At 42.7% G+C, this 21,788-nt stretch overlaps 1 protein-coding gene across 2 annotated transcripts in view; it reads right to left on the reverse strand.

The window, feature by feature from the left end:
* Positions 1-11,663: 11,663 nt before the first annotated feature.
* The window catches only part of XRCC5 (X-ray repair cross complementing 5), a 38,611-nt gene continuing 28,486 nt past the window's right edge, over positions 11,664-21,788 (reverse strand). The window contains exons 17-21 of one of the 2 annotated variants that reach the window (XM_033161544.1): positions 19,522-19,631; positions 18,890-18,986; positions 15,427-15,494; positions 12,965-13,039; positions 11,664-12,271 (exon numbers count right to left, since the gene is read on the reverse strand). In XM_033161544.1, coding sequence (XP_033017435.1) covers positions 12,257-12,271; positions 12,965-13,039; positions 15,427-15,494; positions 18,890-18,986; positions 19,522-19,631 — 365 coding nt within the window. In that variant the 3' untranslated portion in view covers positions 11,664-12,256. Of the gene's footprint in view, positions 12,272-12,964; positions 13,040-15,426; positions 15,495-18,889; positions 18,987-19,521; positions 19,632-21,788 lie in introns of those variants that run through there. The other variant, XR_004427425.1, reaches the window with a different exon arrangement.

Here is a 21,788-nt window from a genome sequence, read left to right on the forward strand (position 1 = left end):
GATTTTTCCCCCCCCTTATTTTTCACTTTCACAATTTCTTATGAAACAGTCAAGTTTTCTTACTTCAGCTGGCTTACAGTTGACCAAAAAGCAAGCACTCACTTCTGTGGAAGGGAGAAAACTATTTCTTTGTACTGTGCCCCTCCCAGTTGTTATACTTGGTGCAATTAAAGAAACAGAAGGGGCAGGTTATAGGGCTAAATGACGAACTTGTGGTCAGCTGTTGCTGGACTCCTGCTTCCTTCATCCCTGTACATTGTGCATGCTGACAGAAAGTGTTCATGGCAGCTGGAGTCCAACAACATTCAATGGACCACTGGGGTGGAAGGTAGGTAAACTTCTCTCCAAGGCAATCCTAGCTAAATATCTATAACAAATCAAAAGAAGGAAAAATAATAATCCTTGACTATTAAAGGCAACAATGTAAAATAAAAAGGTCAAGGGTAACAATTTTATAATCAGTCTATATATTCAAAATTTAACGGCTGTGGTGGACATAAATATATTAACAAAATTCATTACATAGAAAAAAAATTGAAACCTTTAATAAAGAAAAGACAAAAGTGCAAAAATCCCCAAAACTGAATACCAGATGTACAAAATCTATAATACAATAACTGGGATGGATAAATCCAAGACAGATGGGTGGGGTATAAATAATAAAATTAATTATTATTATTATTATTATTATTATATCAAAATAATGTCCACGATATACAAAGATCATATGCGCTCCCTATTGCTTCTTTTTATTCATATCACTGCATGTTTCTTCATAGATTGTGGATGCACTATTTTCATATATGTTTTGCAAATGGATTCATCCATTCCAATTATTGTATTATAGATTTTATACATCTGGTATTCAGGCTTTCTTTATTTTTTTAATCTTGCCTTTCCTTTGCTACAATAGTTTGTTTATTTTTTGTAATAAATGTTGACATTCTATTTATGGGTATCACAATCATTAGATTCTGTATAAAGTGACTGGTGATTAAGGTAGTTACTCTTGATGGTTTTTTTGGGGGGTTTAATTTTACGTTGATCCCATCTAATTGCCAGCGGTTGGATTTGTTATCTTTATGGAGAGGAGTGAAAGTGAGCAATGCTGCCGCTAGATACTTTTGGACCTTAATCAAAGCCTCCCCCATCCAACAACTTCCTAGACAGAAGCTCAATATTGTTTTTATTGACACAGAAAGATGAGGAAAATTGATACCCAACCAGACAACTTCATGGTGGGACCAGCCCTAAAAATGGTGTGTGTGGGTGAATGCTAGTGGATATGTTTGCTGTCTACTTGTTTACAAAAAGGTCATCTTTTTTGCCACATTAAAACTATACCAACAAAAAGGGAGAGATGATCAATTCTTGAAGTGCAGGAGGGATAGACCGAGCCATATACAGATCAAAGTAAGCACAAAGATTATCGAAGCACAAATATCTGGAGTGACAAAGGACTCGGGTTTTGTTGCGAATGGCTGGTGGGCATCCAAGTCTGAAAACGAAATGGAGATTCATTTCTACATCCTTTTGCCAGGTAATAAGATCCTGTGTAAATGGTTTTCTGAGGAATTTTGTTAAGGAAATAAAAGATTGTCATTTATAACAAAACACAATAAAAAAAGATTCAAAGCAGTAAAAGGAGCGTTTTGGCTGCTTCCAGACTGTTGCTATTTTGTTGGTGGGATTCAGAAGCATACCAGCAAATTCAGGTTGCACAATTGAAGTGGTTTTGGAGCTCTCATGCAACATACCCACTAAAAAAAAAGACAATTTGCAATAAGGAAAAATGATGAAATGATGGGGAGATGCACTGGAAAATGTGGAATACGAATCGTTTGATTGGTCTGCAAGGTTCACAAACAAATCAGAATGAAAGCTGAATAAGCAGACTGTGTTGCCCAAGCTCCTAGCAAACTTTGTGCAAACCAGTCAAGATGAATGCTCAATAAACAGGTTGTCTTGAACTAACCAAAGCATCAAATGGGCAGCAGAGGAGGAGGTGGAGAGAATGCAAAGACAGAAATTCTTCCCCCTTCTCTTTTGGTCAGATGTCAGGAAATTTAAAGGAAAAGTAACCCACAAATTACCACAGAACTTTTGGGAAACTGAAACAGCCACCAATTTATCAGAGTGCCAGTCTTCAGAAATGAGATTAATTAGAAGGAAAGTGAATATATTTGGCTGCTTCTCACTGGCGATTTGTGGCAGCTGCTTTTGACACTTCCATACGAATGACAAGCCGTCCTGGCTGCTGGGCCTGTTGAATGCATCCAACAGTTGTCTGTGTAGCAAAACAGCCTTCAAAATTTTCCACTGTGTGGCCAAGACTGGTTTTCAATATGTGTTGAAGCACAAGAGAAATGCTTTTGTCTGAAGAATGGCAACATAGCACAACATTAGTGTCCTGGGCAATGACATCATTTTGGAGTGCCTTCATTGCAACAGGGAATAGCAGTTTGCTGGGAAACAACTGTAGGAAAGGTAGTCCGGTCAATATACAAAATGACCAGGGCAAAATTGCAACATAAACGCTATTAATGGCATTTTTATGAGAATTGGGTGTAGAATAACATATAAAAAATTAGACAAAATTAAATGACAGGAACATTGTGAAATCGTGATTTCACAATTTGACACAGCTTCGTGTGGGTGATTGGCTTGGGTGGTAAGACATCAGGATACCTCTGTGTGTTCGAGACAAACTATCGCAGATCAAGACTCAAGATTCAGCATTCTGAACTGCTGGTGGGAGGTAGAAATTTGATGGAGAAGACTGCTGTGCTACCTTCAAGAATCAGCCTAATGGGAAAGGAGTCTCATTTCAAGACTTCATTTATGCCATTTTCCTGTCATGTTCCCACATCAAGTATGAAATAGCAAGTGCTATTGATGGGCAGACAAAGTATTCTTGGGTGTTTGAAGGTTGTCTTCTAAAATAAAGAAAAAAAAGGGTAGGAGGAAAAAGTTGAAATGCTCTTTGTTCATTTCTCTCCCCACTCCCCGCCCTCTCTCTTGCTTATTTCTTTCCAAGCCAGGTCAATAAAATCCCTTTACGTGGCTGTCCACGAGTCACAACAGACCACGTGTTTTGCTTACAATTTGGGAGTGTTTAGTGCAAATGCACAGTGTAATTATGGCGGCGGCCCATGAATCGCTTTAAGAAACCATGGGGCTACTTCATACAGGACTTTTAGCTTACATACATTTATTTAATATAAAGCTGCTGTACACCAAGACCATAACCAAATATCGTCTCCTCCCGCTGATAGGGGCGCTTCACTTCAAAGGGTCAAAAAGCAGTTAATGGGTCCAGAGACTTTTTTTAGAAGCAACAGTTAGAGGAAGAAACGGTTAACCTCCTCAATCTTTCACTCAAGATTGCCTTTGATGGCAAAAGTCAGTGTGGGCTTGCTGACTACTGTAGTTGATTCTATTGTCTTCTATTGTCTGTAAATATAAATATAAATATAAATATGGATATAGATATAGATATAGAGATATACTCAAAGTAATAAAGTCAGCCAAATGTAAAATATATGACATTCAGAATAGCAAGCATCATTCCAAAAACAACACACAGGCTTTCCTTTAAACGCAAACTGCATCAAATCTGCCCACCCCAATCCTACTCTGGCTGCTCTATGATTCCTTTTCCTACAAAGCCACAGGCCTGATGCATGAATCTCTTCGCATGAAGTATCCCGAAGCCGTTTACAATATAACAACAAAAATGAAACATTTACATATATAGGAACAGTTTTAAAAACTGTTTAAATTTAAATTTAAAAATAATTTAAAACAGCAACAGCACAAAATAAAACCAACCCACGATTTTAGATGCAGGTGAATCTTAAAACGTAGGTGGATTTTCATGAGGACTTTTTGAAAAGAAATTGTCTAACTGATGTGGAAATGTAGGGAGTTAATATTGGAAAAATCAGAAACAGGGAGAAAATGAAATGAAAAAGTTCGCCCAACCCTACTCTAGAGCAGATGCTCTGTGTTCACACACACACACACACGCGGTTCCCATTTTATTTCATTCCCTTGCACCTTATAGGACTTACCATACTTTGCAAGTATTTTCTATCTTTAATATAGCCTTTTTTCGTTACCCCCTCGCTTCTCCTGAAGAGAAAAGGAGATTCTAAAAAGGCCTCTGGTTTGCACTCTCCCATTGTCTTATACTGGGCCACTATTTTAAGTAGTTATTATCCTTAACATACAACAGGCCCCATCACACCATTTATTTAAAAATAAATGGCATAAAAATAACAACACACATTTGAAAATAATAGACACCACTTTATAAAAAATAATAAGCACCATACATTTGGAAAAAAAGTAATAAGCAGCTGGAAGAAATTCCCCCTATACTGTATCTCACTAGTCAAATCAATAATAAAAAAGGAAAGAAAAACTTGCTTTGCTGACCTGCTGGTTGGTGTCTCAGCAAAACATGCCTTTTTTTCTCCAGATCAGTAGGCTGCTTAGCAAAAAACAGGTCCGAACATGTTCAGAATGGAAGAATGATTCTTTTTTTGGCTTGCCAAAATGCCAGCACTTTGGAGTCAAAAGTCCAAAGGAATTTGGGAGTGGGTTTTTTTTGGGGGGGGGGGGAATGCCTGCTAACACCTGTGCCCTGATTGGGTAGATTGTTTATAAGGATACAAATAAAGATTTTATTTTAAAAAATACGAAGTGCTTGGGGTGCCCTAGCAGAAGCTATGTGAATGTGCTATTGGAGATGGATGTTTTGGCTTGGGATGGATGTTTTGGCTTGGGATTGGCTGAACAGTAGAAAGAGCTGAATGGCCAGAGTATGTGATAGTGACAGAAATGGCAGCAGTAGTTCAAATGGAAGGATAGAACAGAGAACAGGAAGTAGTGCAGGTTTGGGTGGGCGTATTTTGGGCAAAACTTTTAATTTCCACACTTTAAACGCCATGTGATGGGGCATTGCCCTAGTTTCCCAAAGTGACCAACCTCTACTGACCCGATTCCATAAACACCATCAAGCCATTTGCCCAATAATTTCAATCGGTTAAAGGGCACTTCAGCAAGTTTTGGATTATGGCTCATCAAGTGATTCAGAAGAAACCCAGTGTAATAACCAACTAGAAAGGAGGAATTACTCATCCAGTAATTTTAATGGTAAATAAATTAAGCAGGAAATGAAAAGCTGCACACGGAAATATGTTTAAGTCACGAGGGACAAAATCCATCTCATAAATTACAAACTTGTCAGCGCTGCCATCAGAGATTTTATTAACAGCTACGAGAGGGGTAGCCTGTTGCAGCAGAAGCAACAAAGTGTTGGTGCCATAATTCATTCATCACAAGATGTCTTTGCTGTTTTTATCAACAACTAGTAGGAAAAAAACACGCTTCGTATTTTAAAACATCCAGAATTCTCAGACTAGCAATATGTTCAGTAAAGGTCACCTCCCCTTATACAGTGGTACCTCTAGTTATGAACATACTTCATTCTGGAGGTGCATTCTTAACCTGAAACTGTTCTTAACTAGAGGCGTGCTTTCGCTGCGCCGCTGGCACACGATTTCTGTTCTCATCCTGAGGCAAAGTTCTCAACTCAAGGTAACTCTTCCAGGTTAGCGGAGTTTGTAACCTGAGGCGTTTGTAATTCGAAGTACCACTGTATATCATTGCATACATCACAATCTCCAAGAGGTAAGACACTCTAGAGGTGTCTGTGCTTACCTGGAGTTTGGTTTTATTTACACATATGCACAACATGAGCTTAGGATGGAAGAGCTCACAGCATTAACACTCCAGCAGATCGTGGTCTCCGCCCAACCACGGCTTTGGACTCAGCACACCAAGAGAGTCAAACCTCTCTGGCTTGTCCAGCGTTAGCCAAACATCACACACAAAAGCTCGCCCCTTGGCCGATTGATTTCTGGATTTCACAATGACGCCTCTTCCAATTAAGTGAGGGGGTTGTGGAAGTGGCTACCCCACCCCTCTGCCCAGAGAACATGATCAGTCAGGGACTGGCTGGACACTGAGCACTGTTGGCTTGATACTGATGAGTGGGCACCGGAACACTTGGAGACTGACTTGGAAAATGGAACCTGTGATTTGGGGGAGCCCGTAACAGACAAGAGATGAGACGCAGAGGCAGGAGAAGCTGCAGGATTGGAGAATGAAGAACAGGTTGCAGGAGGAGGGAGAGATGTGCCAGGCTTGTGTGGAATCAAGCACCTCCACACCTCCTTCTCTGGATCCACCTCTCCGGCTCCCCTGTCTCCCAGGACCAGGAGAGCATGGAAGAGAGAGGAGCAGAAACTGGTTACACACAGGCAGAGTCTTCGTCTGTTTGCATGTGGCTCAGATGGGAGAAGATACATAAGTTGAGGTTGGGGCCTCTCTGTTGCTGCAACTGCCTCATTGGGTGCACACCTAGGAGTATGTAGGACTGATGGACATGCCTTTCCCTAACTTGTAAGTGTAAAGGTAAAGGGACCCCTGACCATTAGGTCCAGTCGTGTCCGACTCTGGGGTTGTGGTGCTCATCTCACATTAATGGCCGAGGGAGCTGGCATACAGCTTCCTGGTCATGTGGTCAGCATGACAAAGCCGCTTCTGACGAATCAGAGCAGCGCACAGAAACGCCGTTTAACTTCCCACTGGAGCGGTACCTATTTATCTACTTGCACTTTGACATGCTTTCGAACTGCTTGGTGGGCAGTAGCTGGGACCGAGCAACAGGAGCTGACAGCACCGGGACAGCATCTCTCAGTTGTTCCCATGGCAACACAGCACCCTCTTTAGGATGCTACCGGAGGTACTTAGCTGGGCCAGGCAGGGACCAGTTTAGCAGACTTCTTCTTTTAAATTCTAACCTCATTGACACAGAATCACAGGTTTGAATATCATCCAGGCCAACCCCCCAATCCTATACTGTAACAATATTATTATTTTTAAATGTGGGTTAAAGTAAACGGATCTGTGCATAGGATCCTGACCAGGACCAAAGAGAGACTTTAACTCTTTGCCCCCACCATGGTCTAGATTATCAGAGGGCCTCCTTTTCTGGTTTCTATATACAAAAGGAAAGGGAACTCCCAGTTCCCACTGGATACCTTTAACCATGAAGTAGACTATAATTCGCAAAAGCTTGTGCCATAAATGTGCTGGTCTTTAAGGTGCCACAATACTCTTGGTTGTTTTTCTTGTTACCTCTCTGAAAATTGTTAAATAGATTACAATTGCAAGCTGTACTGCCCGAGTTCACAATTAGAGAGACTGATATGTAAAACTCAGCATTGTTCTGAGTCCCTTGCTATATTTTAGCACCCTAGGTTTAGATAAGGACAGAGCTTCTAAATGTAAATAGCTTTATATTTGAGGCCCTTGCCTATTGGTATACCCGTATATACCCGAGTATAAGCCGACCCGAATATAAACCGAGGCACCTAATTTTCCTACAAAAACCTGGGAAAGCTTATTGACTCGAGTATAAGCCGGTTCACCTTTGCCGCTGTGGAGGAGGAGGAGGAACGAGCAGCCCGAAAGCAGCCCTTTGGGCTGCTCCTTCCTCTTCCTCCTTTGTTAAGTTTGCATTTATGCGAGCAGTTCAGGAATGGAACAAGCTGCCTGGGGATAGTAAAGAACCGCCGTTCTTGCACGCTTCTTAAGGAATGGTTGACTGGGGAGAGCAGGTGGCGGCACAAGCGGAGAGAAAGGGCTTCTTTCTCGCTGCCCCCACCGCCCGCCTCACTCGAGTATAAGCCGAGGGCAGCTTTTTCAGCACAAAAAATGTGCTGAAAAACTAGGCTTATACTCAAGTATATACAGTAAATTCAAATTAGGCCTCGAAACTGTTTTCTTCCCATGCAGCATGATGCTAAGGAGCCCAGTGTGAACTGACACCATGCAAACCAAGTGTCTCAATGAATCAAAGATTTGCCCAGGCTTTCCTTGCCAATGCTGCTCTCTCATTCACAAAGATCACATGACTGCACTGCGTAAATCATGGCACTTGCATGCTCATTTGCATTTAAGTTCAGCCAGGATGCATTTTATTTCACATGGTATTAATCCATGTGGAGAGGCGCTTGCCAGGCTAGGATGCTGAACACCAAATAATTGCATTCCCAAGGTCACAGGAAACGAAGATCACCAAACTACCTCGGTTATCTGCTCACTCCACAGCGGTAATATATAGAAGAATCAGTTTTACTCAGGTTAAACTATAATTATGAATCTGAATAAAATAAAATAAAAATTGACTTCTTTTAAGAAAGGACCTAAAAACCATCTCCTTCAGTGGAAACTGCAGCGTATCCTCTTCAAGAGATGTAATGACATTCTCTGCAAACCCAGCCAGAAGAAACCAGCGCCTGCGGCTTCCATTTTGAATCATACTTGAGCTGTCGCAAGATCCTTGTAAACATGTTACAGTAGGCTATTAAAAAAATGTCTTCTTGTGGATGGGCATTGGTGAGTGTTAATAGCTTTCTTTATCACCCAAAACACCTGGAAAGGTAGCAGGGAAGGAAACTCTTTGCTCCCACCATCACAACAATCCTGCAAATGAATTCTAGGCTGTGCTGTTAGCTTTTACTTGTCCTTCAGAAATTTTAAGTCACCCACATGCCAGAAGGAATTTCTACTCCAAAGTGAGGGGTATCAGATCTAAGATCAGAAGTGGATTTAGGAAACTGCACTGGGTACCAAGCTGAGGGGGGCACCACAGGCCTTCACGACTATGACACAATGCATGTGCAGAACGGAAGATGGGGGCGGGGCACAGACTTCTGCTCTCTCACAAGGCGCAGCTGAAAGACCAAAGTCTGCCCCTGTCTAGAATCCATGGAAGTATAGAGCTGGGGTCAACCTGTCATTCCACAGGCTGCATATCTATCCTGCCCCTTTCTCCAAGCAGCTCAGTTCATATAGTTTTCTTTGCCTATTTTATCTGCAAGGTAGGTCAGGTTTAGGGAGAACAACTGGTCCATGGTCATCCAGTGAATTTTCTAGCTAAATAGGGATTTTGAATACGAGCCTCTAATCACTATACTGTACTACACTGATTCTCGGTGTTTGGTATTTGTTGAAGAGCTAATGTTTCTCTGAGTCTCAGCTGCCCTTCCTCCTCCTCTTATTGCTGTTCTTATTCTCAGCACTTGAGCAGCACAAGAAAGGCAACAGGTGTGCTAGGAAGGCCCGCCAATAAATAAAACCAATAAACAAGGAGGTGACAGCAGAGAATAAGCCAACAAAAACAGAGAGCGAATATAAGGCAGCTCTCGCTTTCTGTCGGAGAAGGCCAGACCCCTTGTAAAAACCTCCCAGCTCATCCATAACAGCTCAAGGCTGGCATGTTTGCCCCTGCCATGCACATTATTGATTTGAGATATTGGGCATTAAAAAACCCAGAGTCATTCAAACACCAATTACTGACACCCCTGTTAACACACATAACAAATTATCTTCCTTTGAGAAACCTCGTAAAAATAGAGAACCCAATTTAAGTGTTTCTGCTGTTTGTTCTGAACATAACAAGGAACATTCTCACAACCATATTCTGTGCCTGGCGGCCTGCTGAGCCCGAGATAAGTGTGACTATCTCCAAGTTCTATTAGTACATATAAATTATGCCTCTCCTCTCAAGGCGTTCACAGCACAACTGCCCAGCCAATAATACAATTCCAGCACGCTCAGGGCACCAATAAACAAAGCGAGACACAAAGCTTATGGCAACTAGTAAACTGCTCATTGTTTCTCATCCTGCATGACAGCAGGAGGAGGAGATGGGAGAAGTGAGACGATGGATCCATTTCCAGCCTTTAACATTTCATTTTGAAGGCTTTAAGCATGTGCATATAGCCAATAACCATCAGAGTAATATGTGGAAAGTCAAAACATCCAAGCTGCAGCTTGATGCTCTGAGCAGTATCCATCTGTCTCTGTGTTCACATAACTTCCTGAATCCATCCTTGAGTGGTTGAAATTAGAACAGCTGGTTTGGGTCCAACTGCTTATCAGGGAACATTTTCCAGCTCATTGTGGTTTTGGCTAACTCAAGAAGATTCACAGTGGTTTACACGTAAATCCTCAGAACAACCCTATCACTCTTTTTATGCGTGGAAAAGCTGGACTGCAAAATGAGTGGATTGTCTGATGCCACAAGGGTGGCGGAACCTGAAGCCAAATATGCAGAAAACGGATCTTTCAATTTTGTCTGGGTGGCTATTAGGCAGCCTTTTCGGAAAAGTACAATTCTATGGATCTGCTGTGTGCTACAATGTGCTGCAGGTCAGCAAATAGGTGAGAATAACCAGAGCCTCAGAAACATAGGGCTCTCAAAACCTGTAGCCAACAGCAAGGTTTTCAGACTTGGGATGCAATTCTCTTGCAGCCAGAAAGTATCTCAAATGACCACATTAACTTTCAGAATGATTGCTGATTTAATTGATTGAAAGCCAAACAATTAATAAACTAATCCCCCCACCCCCAGAAAGGGGGCTAGCAATACATCTAAAATAAACTGATCTATTACAACTCTGTTCATTAAAGTTACAACCATAAAAGAAAACAGACACTTTGGAATATTAATCTTCTGGTTAAGGCAGTCAAATCACAGTCCACCAGCATTTGGAAGCTCACCCCAGGAGCCTCCTTTTGCAAAGATGTGTCTGGATCATGTGGCAGGGGAAGAAAAATAAGGGCCCTTCCAGCCATCAGCTTTCTCCAAGGATCATGGGTTTTTTCAGATGATGGGCACCTGTAGGTAAGTTAACTGTGTCACTTGCTGTGATGAATGCTACTAGTGGACCAGCATGACAAGAGGAGACAAGAGCAATCACCACACCAAAGAACTGGTGACAGACTCAAGCCACTTTAAAAAAAAAGTTTTTCACTCCTTCTGCTTATTTTCATGCCCTCACTTGGAAAGCCGAGGCTTTTAAGTGCCCTTAAACCTACCCTCCTTGTGATGAGGAAAGAAGACACCCGTTTTATGAATAAGCAGCCATGTTGCACAGAGTACAGAAATGACAAGACAAGGTTCCTACTAAACATACTTTGGCTTTTAATATATAATTTTTCTATAGCAACAATATCATTATCTTTACAACTGAGGCTGTAACAAATTACACTGCCATTGAGCCAGCCTACATCTACCCCGTGCTTTTAGCATCGGTGGCACTGGCAACTAGGTGCACCATTAGTTATGAAAAATTAACCAAGACAGCTAAAAACTGATGATCGTTAAGGAAAAGGTTAAAAGGCAAAAACCTGACTTTGGGTGTAGAAATTGGGGGTTGGGAGGAATGTGAGGAGGAAGATAAAGGAAGTTAGATGACTGATCTGAACCGGGTATGGCAACATCAGAAGGAATGCTGTGTCTGTACCACCGGCTGTGGTTGTGACGTTAAATGCTCCAAGGCAGGGGGAAAGGATGCAGTCATTGTGGCTCCCACTCTTGTCCTCTGCTGACAGCTTCATTCATTCCTTTCAACTGCTGACAACTAACACTAGAGCTCTGTTGGCTACAAAAGACAAATAGAAAGGGCTTGATGAAGGAACCCACGGAGCAGTAGCGTGGGATATTCAGCAGCTGCTTCTAACAATTTGAAAGCATAGATATGCAAACTCTGAATTGGCACCACCTCTGTGTATAAGCTTGTGATTCACCTGGAAGGTGCTGCATTGGAAAGGACACATAAAATATGAGTTATAACAGATAAACATTTGCAACTCAAGAGGCTTTTCTGGGTTGCAGTTTATGAGTACAAATCTTTGGAATTTTTTTTAATTCTTCATTGGTATTTCAGGTGTTTGCGGCATTCATGAACAGACAATATTTCTGTTAGTATGCCAGAAAGACACACATATTTCTGGATACGAAGTCTATTGGGATTTCATTCTGACAGCATTCCCTCCGCAGGCAGTGAGGTTAAGGCCTCAAAATCTCTTGTGACTATAACAAAGGCCAACATATGACAACAACAGGTACCTGCTTTCAAAGAATGTGAATCTGTCTTATTAAATGGAGACTGAGCAGGTAAAATTCAATGCATTGCCTTGGTAACTTGTGACAAATTAGAGAAAATGAAGATTTGCTCCATCCTGGAGATTTCCTTGGAGCCAGTACCCTCTTTCTGGGTCAGAGTATCTACACAGGACTTCCTGGCCACAACTTTCTTTACCACCCATGTCATTCTCTCTGGAGCCTCGAAACATTTTCAGATCCACCCATTCCGAGACGCTGTCCATCCACTTAAATCATGTCCAGCTGCAAAAGCAAAATGGCAGAATTGAAAACGGGGCCATCAATTTCAGGCTAAAGCTTGTGCAGGCCACGTACAAAGCGATGGTTATTGAAGAAAAATATGTACAGCCTTTTAAAACTTAAGTAAAAGAGATTTACTACTATGATATAGTTTGTGGCAGTGCTCCATTCATTACAGAAACAACAAAAAAAGCAAGAAGGCTCGATTCAGTCTTAATGCCAAATCCTTTCTGACCCAGCAGCTTTTCCCACAGGTACGGAGGTTGTTTAGAGAAGGGAAGTCTGTAAATGTTAAGCCTTTACAGGGAACTTACAGGCAGAGGGTGACAACCAACATTAGTCATACTCTTAACTAACACCCTGACCCTAAGTCATTTATTCCAAGGGCATGGGGAGTGATCCATTAATTCCCTATCTTAATTCCTGATCCACAATTTGAGAACCACTGCCAGATAAGAAGAGAAAATATTTTACGACCTCTTGATTCAAATCTGGTAGGGCTCAGATAAAGCGGCTTTAGTGAGCTGGGTCTGCCTCATACTGCACCAGCCGCCACCTCCCCCACCCACCTACTCCCTGGGATACAGAAATGTAAGAAACTTCACATTAACATGAATATTTATCACCCACATCATCCTCCAGTACAATCCAGTTATTTAAAGTAATCATGTTGGAATAATTCTTTAAAATACTTACTAGATCATCAACATCGCCGCCACCATCATCTGCCACTGGTGAAGTTTCCGTGAGCTTTTCTTTGGGAGCCAAGAACTATAAACAAACAGTTATTCAAATGTAAATAGGGAATTCTATTGTGATTTTTCATTATCTATACCAATAACATTGAATAGTAATAGAAGAAATGAAATTAGAACAAACTTAAAAAAATTGAATACAGCCAAATAAATAAATAAATAAATATTAGAGTAACAATACAAAACAAACAAATCAGTATGTAAAAGTACGCTAGCAAATTACATTTGACTAAATTTTCCAAATTTCAATTTTGTTCTGCAGTTTCTTATATGATTCTATTGCAACCTTTGATACTCAGAAAATGGCCCATTTAAATTCTTTCAACCACTTAAGATCTCTAAACTGAGAAATGAGTTACAGCCACAGAGCATAGAAAAGTTTTTAAAGCCACAAATTTAATCCAATTCAAATTTCCAGCAACAGAAAAAAAATTACAAATGCTCTAACTGCAGCTCCCCAAATTAAAAAAAAAAAAATCACAATGTATGATGGCTGCTCTAGTTGCATCACAGTCCAAAGGCCTGAAGATCTGAAGAAGTGTGCATGCACACGAAACCTCATACCAAAAACAAACTTAGTTGGTCTCTAAGGTGCTACTGGAAGGAATTTTTTTATTTTTTATTTTGTTTTGACTATGGCAGACCAACACGGCTACCTACCTGTAACTAGTCTAAAGGCCAGTGTTTCATAAGCTGCAGGCAAATGTTATTCTACACAATGTTTAACTTAAGGCTGCTATGGCCTTTCAAGCAGAAAGCATCAAGGATCTGCTAAGGTTATACAGCTGAGAAGACTGCACAGTCTCAACACATCATCCCTGCATGCTTCTTTCCCTGACACTGTGGATGTAAAACTATTACTGTACAGGCAATATTGAAGTAAAAGCAAGTTGTCAAATTTAAAAGCCCTTTTCCACTGGAGCAGATCCCATTTTACATAGTTAATTAGGGTAAAATGCTATTTCTGAAAGTTACATATTTGCTCCAAGGCCTCTAGAGTGGCATCTCGGCACTAAATTAGATGTAAACAACACATCAGAGTCTTGAAGACGCTGAGGATGAGAAATTGCTTAGCAACAAAATTAAACTTTTTATTTCCCATCAAGAAGGCACTGAGTATCAGCAGTTGATTTTTATTCTTTCCTGACAAGATCTGTTTTACATTTATGCAGAAGCAAAATTACACGTAATGGTTGTGCTGAAATCCATTACCTTCCTTGAGATAACGACAGGCTGTGCTTGGCAAGGCTGTTCTTATAACATTGCAGCTCTGTGTTCTGAAGAGGAAAACGCTCCCCACCTGTGCTCTTTCATGAATATACTGCCTTAGAGAGAACAATTCTCCCAAGGAAAGGAATTAAAGTTCCCTTCAATACAAGATGTGGGCCAAGGGGTAAGCTCTTACCCATGTAAATGGACTTACCTCGTGCCCATGAATAGTGACTTAGATTATGTGACCTGCTCACATGCTAGCATTACATACAAATATATCATGACACACAGTGCATTTAAGAGGGATACAAGCTTACATGGGAAATGGCTTTCCATGTGCTGAATAAATCAACTTCAATGCCTGGGTAAACTATTCAGCAGAATCAGCAAGAAAGGAGGTGGAAGAGTAGCTTGTGCCACTTTAGAATGTAGGGGCACAATGCTTCCCTATGTAAAAAGCTCCCTGCATATAGTAAACTAGAGCACCAGGGAGAAAGTTTTAGATATTATATGCAGGTAGGATGTATTATTTATCTAGTATCATTTAAAAATGGCAATCCCACACCTTCATTCTAAGTCATGGGTAGGAAAAGTAAGGCCCAGTGGCCGGATCCAGCCCAATCGCCTTCTAAATCCGGCCCGCGGACAGTTTGGGAATCAGTGTGTTTTTACATGAGTAGAATGTGTATTTTTATTTAAAATGCACCTCTGGGTTATTTGTGGGGCATAGGAATTCGTTCTCCCCAAACTATTGTGCAAACTATTTACAGTGCAGAGCTACAAAAAGAATGTCTGTCTCAGTCGCTGGCAGAATCCGGGAGTGGCCCCATCCCCAGCATAAGAACTTCGGCACCCCAAATCTCCTCCTACCCTCCTTACGTTTCACCCCTCTGCGCAATTGGGGCGCCGGAAACGGCGTGTTTCCCTCCTGACCAGCCAAGTGAGGTGAGGTGCTGGGGCTCTTTGCAGCATCTCCAAGCCCTCTCCTCTCCCAGCTGGCCCCTTCCCCTTCCTCCCCACTGGAGCTGTGGCTGCTCTTCGCGCTGGAAGAGTTGCTGCTGCTCAATTGACGTTGGGACTCTCTGTATGCTAACGGACCTTCCATTCCCCTCAGCAGGCCAGGAGGCAGTTCCCTGACATCCACATATTTTGTTCTTAAAAAATAAAAATAAAAGGCACTCTATCCAATACCTTTTGGGCATCTTCAGCTGTCAGAGAGCTTCCTTCAGTTTCTTCTTTGGTGATCAAGGAAATTCTATCTATGAATAATCAAACAAAAGACAAGTACCATACTATAATTTTCTCCGAGTGGAAGTAGAAGATTTTACAGTCACAAAACTAATGGTTTTTTGAGGTCCACAGGGTAAAACAGCTCTCACAAAAAACTCTCAAGTACCACGATGTATAAAAACAACTAATGAATGTTTGTAATAGATTTTTTTAAAAAAAAACATTTCAAGGTGTGTGCTTTTCCCTGGACCAACTAGTTTCTAGAATACTCAGTTGTGGGAGAGAGGGGGACATCAGTGGAAGGCGTGGGTATGTGGCCAGGAACCAGGAACATTGAGCTGCCGCCAATATAGGAATATGTAGACTCATGTTTAGATTATTAAAATGTTCTGGCTTTTGCCTTACTACTCAGGCATGGCACACCTTTGCTTAATTCCCTATGCTCGGTGGTATCAATGTAACGTACTGCTTTGGAATAGTGGGTTTTATACAATCAAGTCATCCCATTAGCCCAAGGGCTTTCACCTATGCAATGGGACCTCCTCCCGTGTGCCCCACCCCCATCTGTACTGAGGGTTCCCAATCTTCCAGAGCAATGTGGGAGATGTGGAAGAGTGGAAGTTCTGTGGCACAAGTGGAAGTACTTGTCCTAATGGGATGACTTTGCTAGATATAACCCAGTGTCTGCATGCAATTTTCAGTGCAAATGTTCTTTTATTTTATTTATTATAATCTAAGTACAGTTGTACCTCGGGTTACGTACTTAATTGGTTCTGGGTCGCTGTACGTAACCCGAAATGTACGTAACTGGAAAAACGTGCTTTGCACATGCGCGAGTAACATTTCTGTGCATGCGCAGACCGCACAGACTGTTTGTGCGCATGCGTGGATCACGCGCGCAGCGGGTTACACTTCCAGGTTATGGGAGTTCGTAACCCGAAAAATACGCAACCCGAAGCGTACGTAACCTGAGGTATGACTTTATTAAATCTGCATACCACCCTTCATCTGTAGTTCTCAGGGCAGTTCACAGCATAAAAATACAAGATAAAAACACAAAATACATGTATTATATATTATTATTTTGTATCCCCTTTTATGGCACACAAGGAAAATATCAAATGCATTCCAGATCTACAAAGTAAGGTAAATGCATACAACTAGACACAGTGGTAAGTAAAATACTGGGGGGGGGGACATAACAAAAAGGGAAATAAATGCATTCCAGATCTGTCAACCCCCCCTAAATACTGTACATAAAATAAAATTACCGTATATACGTGAGTATAAGCCGACTTTTTCAGCCCATTTTTTGGGCTGAAAAAGCCGCCCTCGGCTTATACTCAGGTGAAGCGGGCGGCTGCAAAGGGACAAGCGGCAAGAAAGGGATCCTTTCTTGCTGCTTGTCTCCCCTGCCCTGCCGATCCCCCATCTGTGCCTGCTCTCTGATCCCTCGTCCTGTGCCTGCTCTGTGCGAGGGTCGCCTCCTCCTCCTCCCGTCCCTTCTCCCCGAAGGGGAACAGAGGTAGCGACGGGGGCAGCGGGAGCAGGACAAGTATCGAGCAGGCGCGCGAGCCGGCTCAGCCCCAGAGAGCCTGTTGCTTTTGCCCCCATCCCATCCCAGCTCAGTCCGCCATAGAAACTGCCCACCCTGAAACTACCCACCCCTGAAACCTTCCCAGAATCTGCTCCCTTAATTCCTCCCTGAATATGCCCCCTCCCCCTGAGCCCTCCCTATAAAGAGACCCTTTCTTTCCAAGCCTTCCCTCTTAACCCCTGCCCATCCCAGCTCTGCCCACTGTAGAAACTGCGCTGAGACTCTATGATCCTGTGCCTGCTCTACCCCTGCCCATCCCAGCTCTGCCCACTGTAGAAACTGCGCTGAGACTCTATGATCCTGTGCCTGCTCTGCGCAACGCATCAGGGAGGGAAAAGTGGGGAGAAAGTGCTCCTCGATGCTTTTCCTCTCCGATGCCTTGCACAGAGCAGTCACTGCTCTGTGCGAGGATCGCCTCCTCCTCCTCCTCCCGTCCCTTCTCCCCGAAGGGGAACAGAGGTAGCGGGAGCAGGAGGAGGATGAGCAGGCGCGCGAGCCGGCTCAGCCCCAGAGAGCCTGTTGCTTTTGCCCCCATCCCATCCCAGCTCAGTCCACCATAGAAACTGCCCACCCTGAAACTATCAACCCCTGAAACATTCCCAGAATCTGCTCCCTTAATTCCTCCCTGAATATGCCCCCTCCCCCTGAGCCCTCCCTGTAAAGAGACCCTTTCTTTCCAAGCCTTCCCTCTTAACTCCTTCCCCCATCCCAGCTCTGCCCACCCTAGAAACTACCCACCCTGAAACTTTCCCAGAATATGCCCCCTTGCCCTTGATGCCCTCCCTAAATATGCCCCAACCACCCCTGAAACCTTCCCAGAATCAACCCCCTTCCCCCTTAATCCATTCCAGAATCTCCCCCTTTAATTCCTCCCTGAATATGCCCCCTCCCCCTGAGCCCTCCCTGTAGAGACCCTTTCTTTCCAAGCCTTCCCTCTTAACCCCTGCCCATCCCAGCTCTGCCCACCCTAGAAACTGCCCCCATCCCAGCTCTGCCCACCCTAGAAACTGCCCCCATCCCAGCTCTGCCCACCCTAGAAACTGCCCACCCTGAAACTTTCCCAGAATATGCCCCCTTGCCTCTCATGCCCTCCCTAAATATGCCCCACCCACCCTGAAACCTTCCCAGAATCTGCCCCCTTCCCCCTTAATCCATTCCAGAATCCCCCCTTAATTCCTCCCTGAATATGCCCCCTCCCCCTGAGCCCTCCCTGTAAAGAGACCCTTTCTTTCCAAGCCTTCCCTCTTAACCCCTGCCCAACCCAGCTCTGCCCACCCTAGAAACTGCCCACCCTGAAACTTTCCCAGAATATGCCCCCTTGCCTCTCATGCCCTCCCTAAATATGCCCCACCCACCCTGAAACCTTCCCAGAATCTGCCCCCTTCCCCCTTAATCCATTCCAGAATATTCCCCTTGCCCCCTGAAATGTACCCACAATATGCCCCCTTACCCCCTGAGCCCTCCCTGTAAGAGACCCTTTCTTTCCAAGCCTTTTATTGGTATTTATTTTTATTTTTGAAATTTACCAGTAGCTGCTGCATTTCCCACCCTCGGCTTATACTTAAGTCAATAAGTTTTCCCAGTTTTTTGTGGTCAAATTAGGTGCCTCGGCTTATATTTGCGTCGGCTTATACTCGCGTATATACGGTAAAAACCACATGTTTTTTTAATATAGATTCACTGCAGAGATGTACTACAGGTCGGCATTCAGTCTACTCATTCTTCTGGAAAGAATTGTGAGCACAATCATGCAATTTTCGATTTCCCTCTAAGCTTCACTCCTCTCCTCCCCCTTGCACCGTACATTGTAAATAATGTCTGACATACCTTGTATTACAGTCTCCCAGAAATCAGTTAAATTTTTATCTTCCACTCTCTTTTTCAGGGCCTGCAGAAAATCATTAAAGCACTGCACCTCTGACAGCTGAAACAACAAGGATAACAAAGGAATCACAGCGATGAATAAAAGTTAGCATGACACCTGTGACACCATATTCTTAATTCATCATAATACTCTGCCTGAATAAATGGGGGTGAGGGGGTAGCATTTCAAACCACTGCACATTTATCTGGCCTCACTCAGAAGCAAACTTCTAATGCGCGGTGAGTCACTAAAGAAATGACATTTCAAAAAGCAGCACTGTCTTTTTTGTGATTTGCTTTATTCAAGAAGTTATTTGGGAATTGCACAGCTACCTTTTCATCTAACAGGTCAGAGGTATTGTCTTTCCACATTTGAAAAGCCCCAGTGGAACTTGGTCTAAACTCTGAAGAGGCCAAAAGGCCAATATATAACACCAAGGTGTCTTTTAGGCCTCCAGAATGCCATAGCCATTTTAATTCTGTGCATCCTTTTTGATGCTGTCTCAACTGTTAACGCTGCGTATTTTCAGTCTGAGGGAGAGCCACATCATCCCCCTACTCTCTAGCAATGAGTGCAGTTTCCACATGCGCGTTACCTTAATAGCTTCCTCTCGGAAAACTTTTATGCAGTCGATGCTCTTCATATAAAACAGATGCCCCTTGTTCTCCAGAAACTGGTGGATGTGGTTTATCAGCTGCTGACTAACTGAAAGGCAAGAACCAGAAAATTAGAAAAATTGCTCATAAGGCAGAATCAATGTGTATCTTGTGCAAACTACATATGCATTAAAACTAAGGTTGGAACTTTGACATGGGAAGCAGGGGCTTCAGCAGGTGGCAATAATTTATTTGATTTAGGGCAGGGATTGGCAACCTCTGGCCTGTGGGCCTAATATGGCGTTGGAGATTGGCCTGCCAGGCTGTTTGGGGAAAATCACATGCCTTCTAGCTAGCACATGCCTGATGTCGTACAAGATGACAGGTGCAGGAAACTTCAAGCCACAACAAAAACCAAGAAGAATTGGGAACATGCTCTTAAGAGTGCTCCCAACTCTTCCTTGGCATCAGAAAGGCTGCATTTTTCGAATTTGGTGTCTTTTTGTTTACATGGCAATCACTGATCAGTGCTTACAGCAAGCCCCACTAGAATCGCTGCCCAAAGCAAGGCTTCTTGGGCCACCTGACATCAAGGCTACGCTGTCCTGTCAAAAATACCCCATAGGGAGAGAGGGTAGGGAAGCTCAGGATCTTGCCCTATCTGATTTTGGAAGTTCACAATATGGAAACTGATGTTAAATATGAGCCCATAGAATAAAATCCAGATGTACAAAGCAGAATAGGCAAACCCAGTAGCTATAATTTGAAACAGGATAAAGATTTGAGCCCGTCTATTAACTGGTGTTGTAAAACTAGCAAACGCTGTGGTAATTAAAATGCTAGCACTCAAGCAAAGAAGCCATGGGGCCGTGGTGGCTTCAGCCCCACAAGCAAATATTTGAGGGGGCTGGGCCCCTACAAAGTTGATGGGCATTACCATTCAAATAGTGCGTGCGCACTGTGTCATGTGATTAATTATGAGGGGCAGGGCTTACCTGGGCCACCACAATATTTTATTCAAATTGGCACCCCTGCACTCAAGACAACAGCTTGGCGCTTAAGTTGTTTCTCTGCTCCTTTGAAAAAGGGTGTGTGTTTGTGTGAGTGGGTGTTATCCAACAACTCCCATCTCCATCTGCAAACCCTAGGCACAATATTCCATGTCAAACTATTTGTGGGTGGGACATGGGAAAGCCTTGTTCCATAAATGTGAATTCTTTTTCTGTTCAGGAAAAGAAATACAGGATCCAAAATACTGATTATAACATTTTGATTCTCCTTCTTTTACTAGATTAGTATCTCATGAAAGAAACATCATATGCAGGACAAAACTGGGTCAAAGTGGTGGAGTAGGAATTGAGACAAACCGAGTAGAAAGCACATGGCATATCCAATCAATGAAGGCAACACCTCCTAGAGGAAATATTTCCTCTTCACATAGACAGTAAAGGCTCAGATCAAAAGGTGATGTTGCTCATTAAGTCCTGACCAATAGTTACTGAGACCTTTATCACATTTTACATGTACATTTATCGGCAATAAAAATGATGCTCATATGAAATACCAGTTAAGTATATTTTGCCCTGTTGCACTTTACACTTCTATAGCCCAAACAGAAACTACAGTATAAATAAGATGAAATAGGAGTGTTGTGAGGTGGTTGAAGAATGGTTTTTTTAAAAACCTGATTTTTAAAATTCTCAGTTTCATTAGATACCCCTTGGGGGCGGCACAATTAAAAATGCCATTTGGATGCAATGCAAACATTTTAAAGGTCACACTAATAATCTCTTAAAAACTGAATATATGAGGCTCTCTGAAAGAGAAAGAGAGAAAGCCCATTTCCCATATGCTGAAGAATAAAGGACAAAAATGTGTGCTTTTATCTTGATAAATTTATTATCATGCAGAGCAGGGCTTTTTTCAGCTGGAACTCAGTTCTGGCACCTCTAAGGTGGGTGCCACTGCCATTATAAGAGAACAAGGGAGGTGTTCACGGTGAGTTCTGGCACCTCTTTTTCTAGAAAAACAGCACTGGTCCAAAGTATGAATACTTGGCCTGTCAAACAGCATGGATGCTCCTTTTTCATGCAGTGGAAAATTGCTCACTAAGTACTTGCTTCCAGAAAATAGGATGCTAGACAAGATGGGTTCTTGGTGCGATCAAGCAGTGCTCTTCTCGTGTTATTATGGAAATGGTAGACAAAACTTTTTTCAAGGCCTTAAATCAGGGATGAAGAACCTCCAATCTATGGGCCAATCTTGG

This window comes from Lacerta agilis, chromosome 1 (assembly GCF_009819535.1).
Source record: "Lacerta agilis isolate rLacAgi1 chromosome 1, rLacAgi1.pri, whole genome shotgun sequence".
NCBI lineage: Eukaryota > Metazoa > Chordata > Lepidosauria > Squamata > Lacertidae > Lacerta > Lacerta agilis.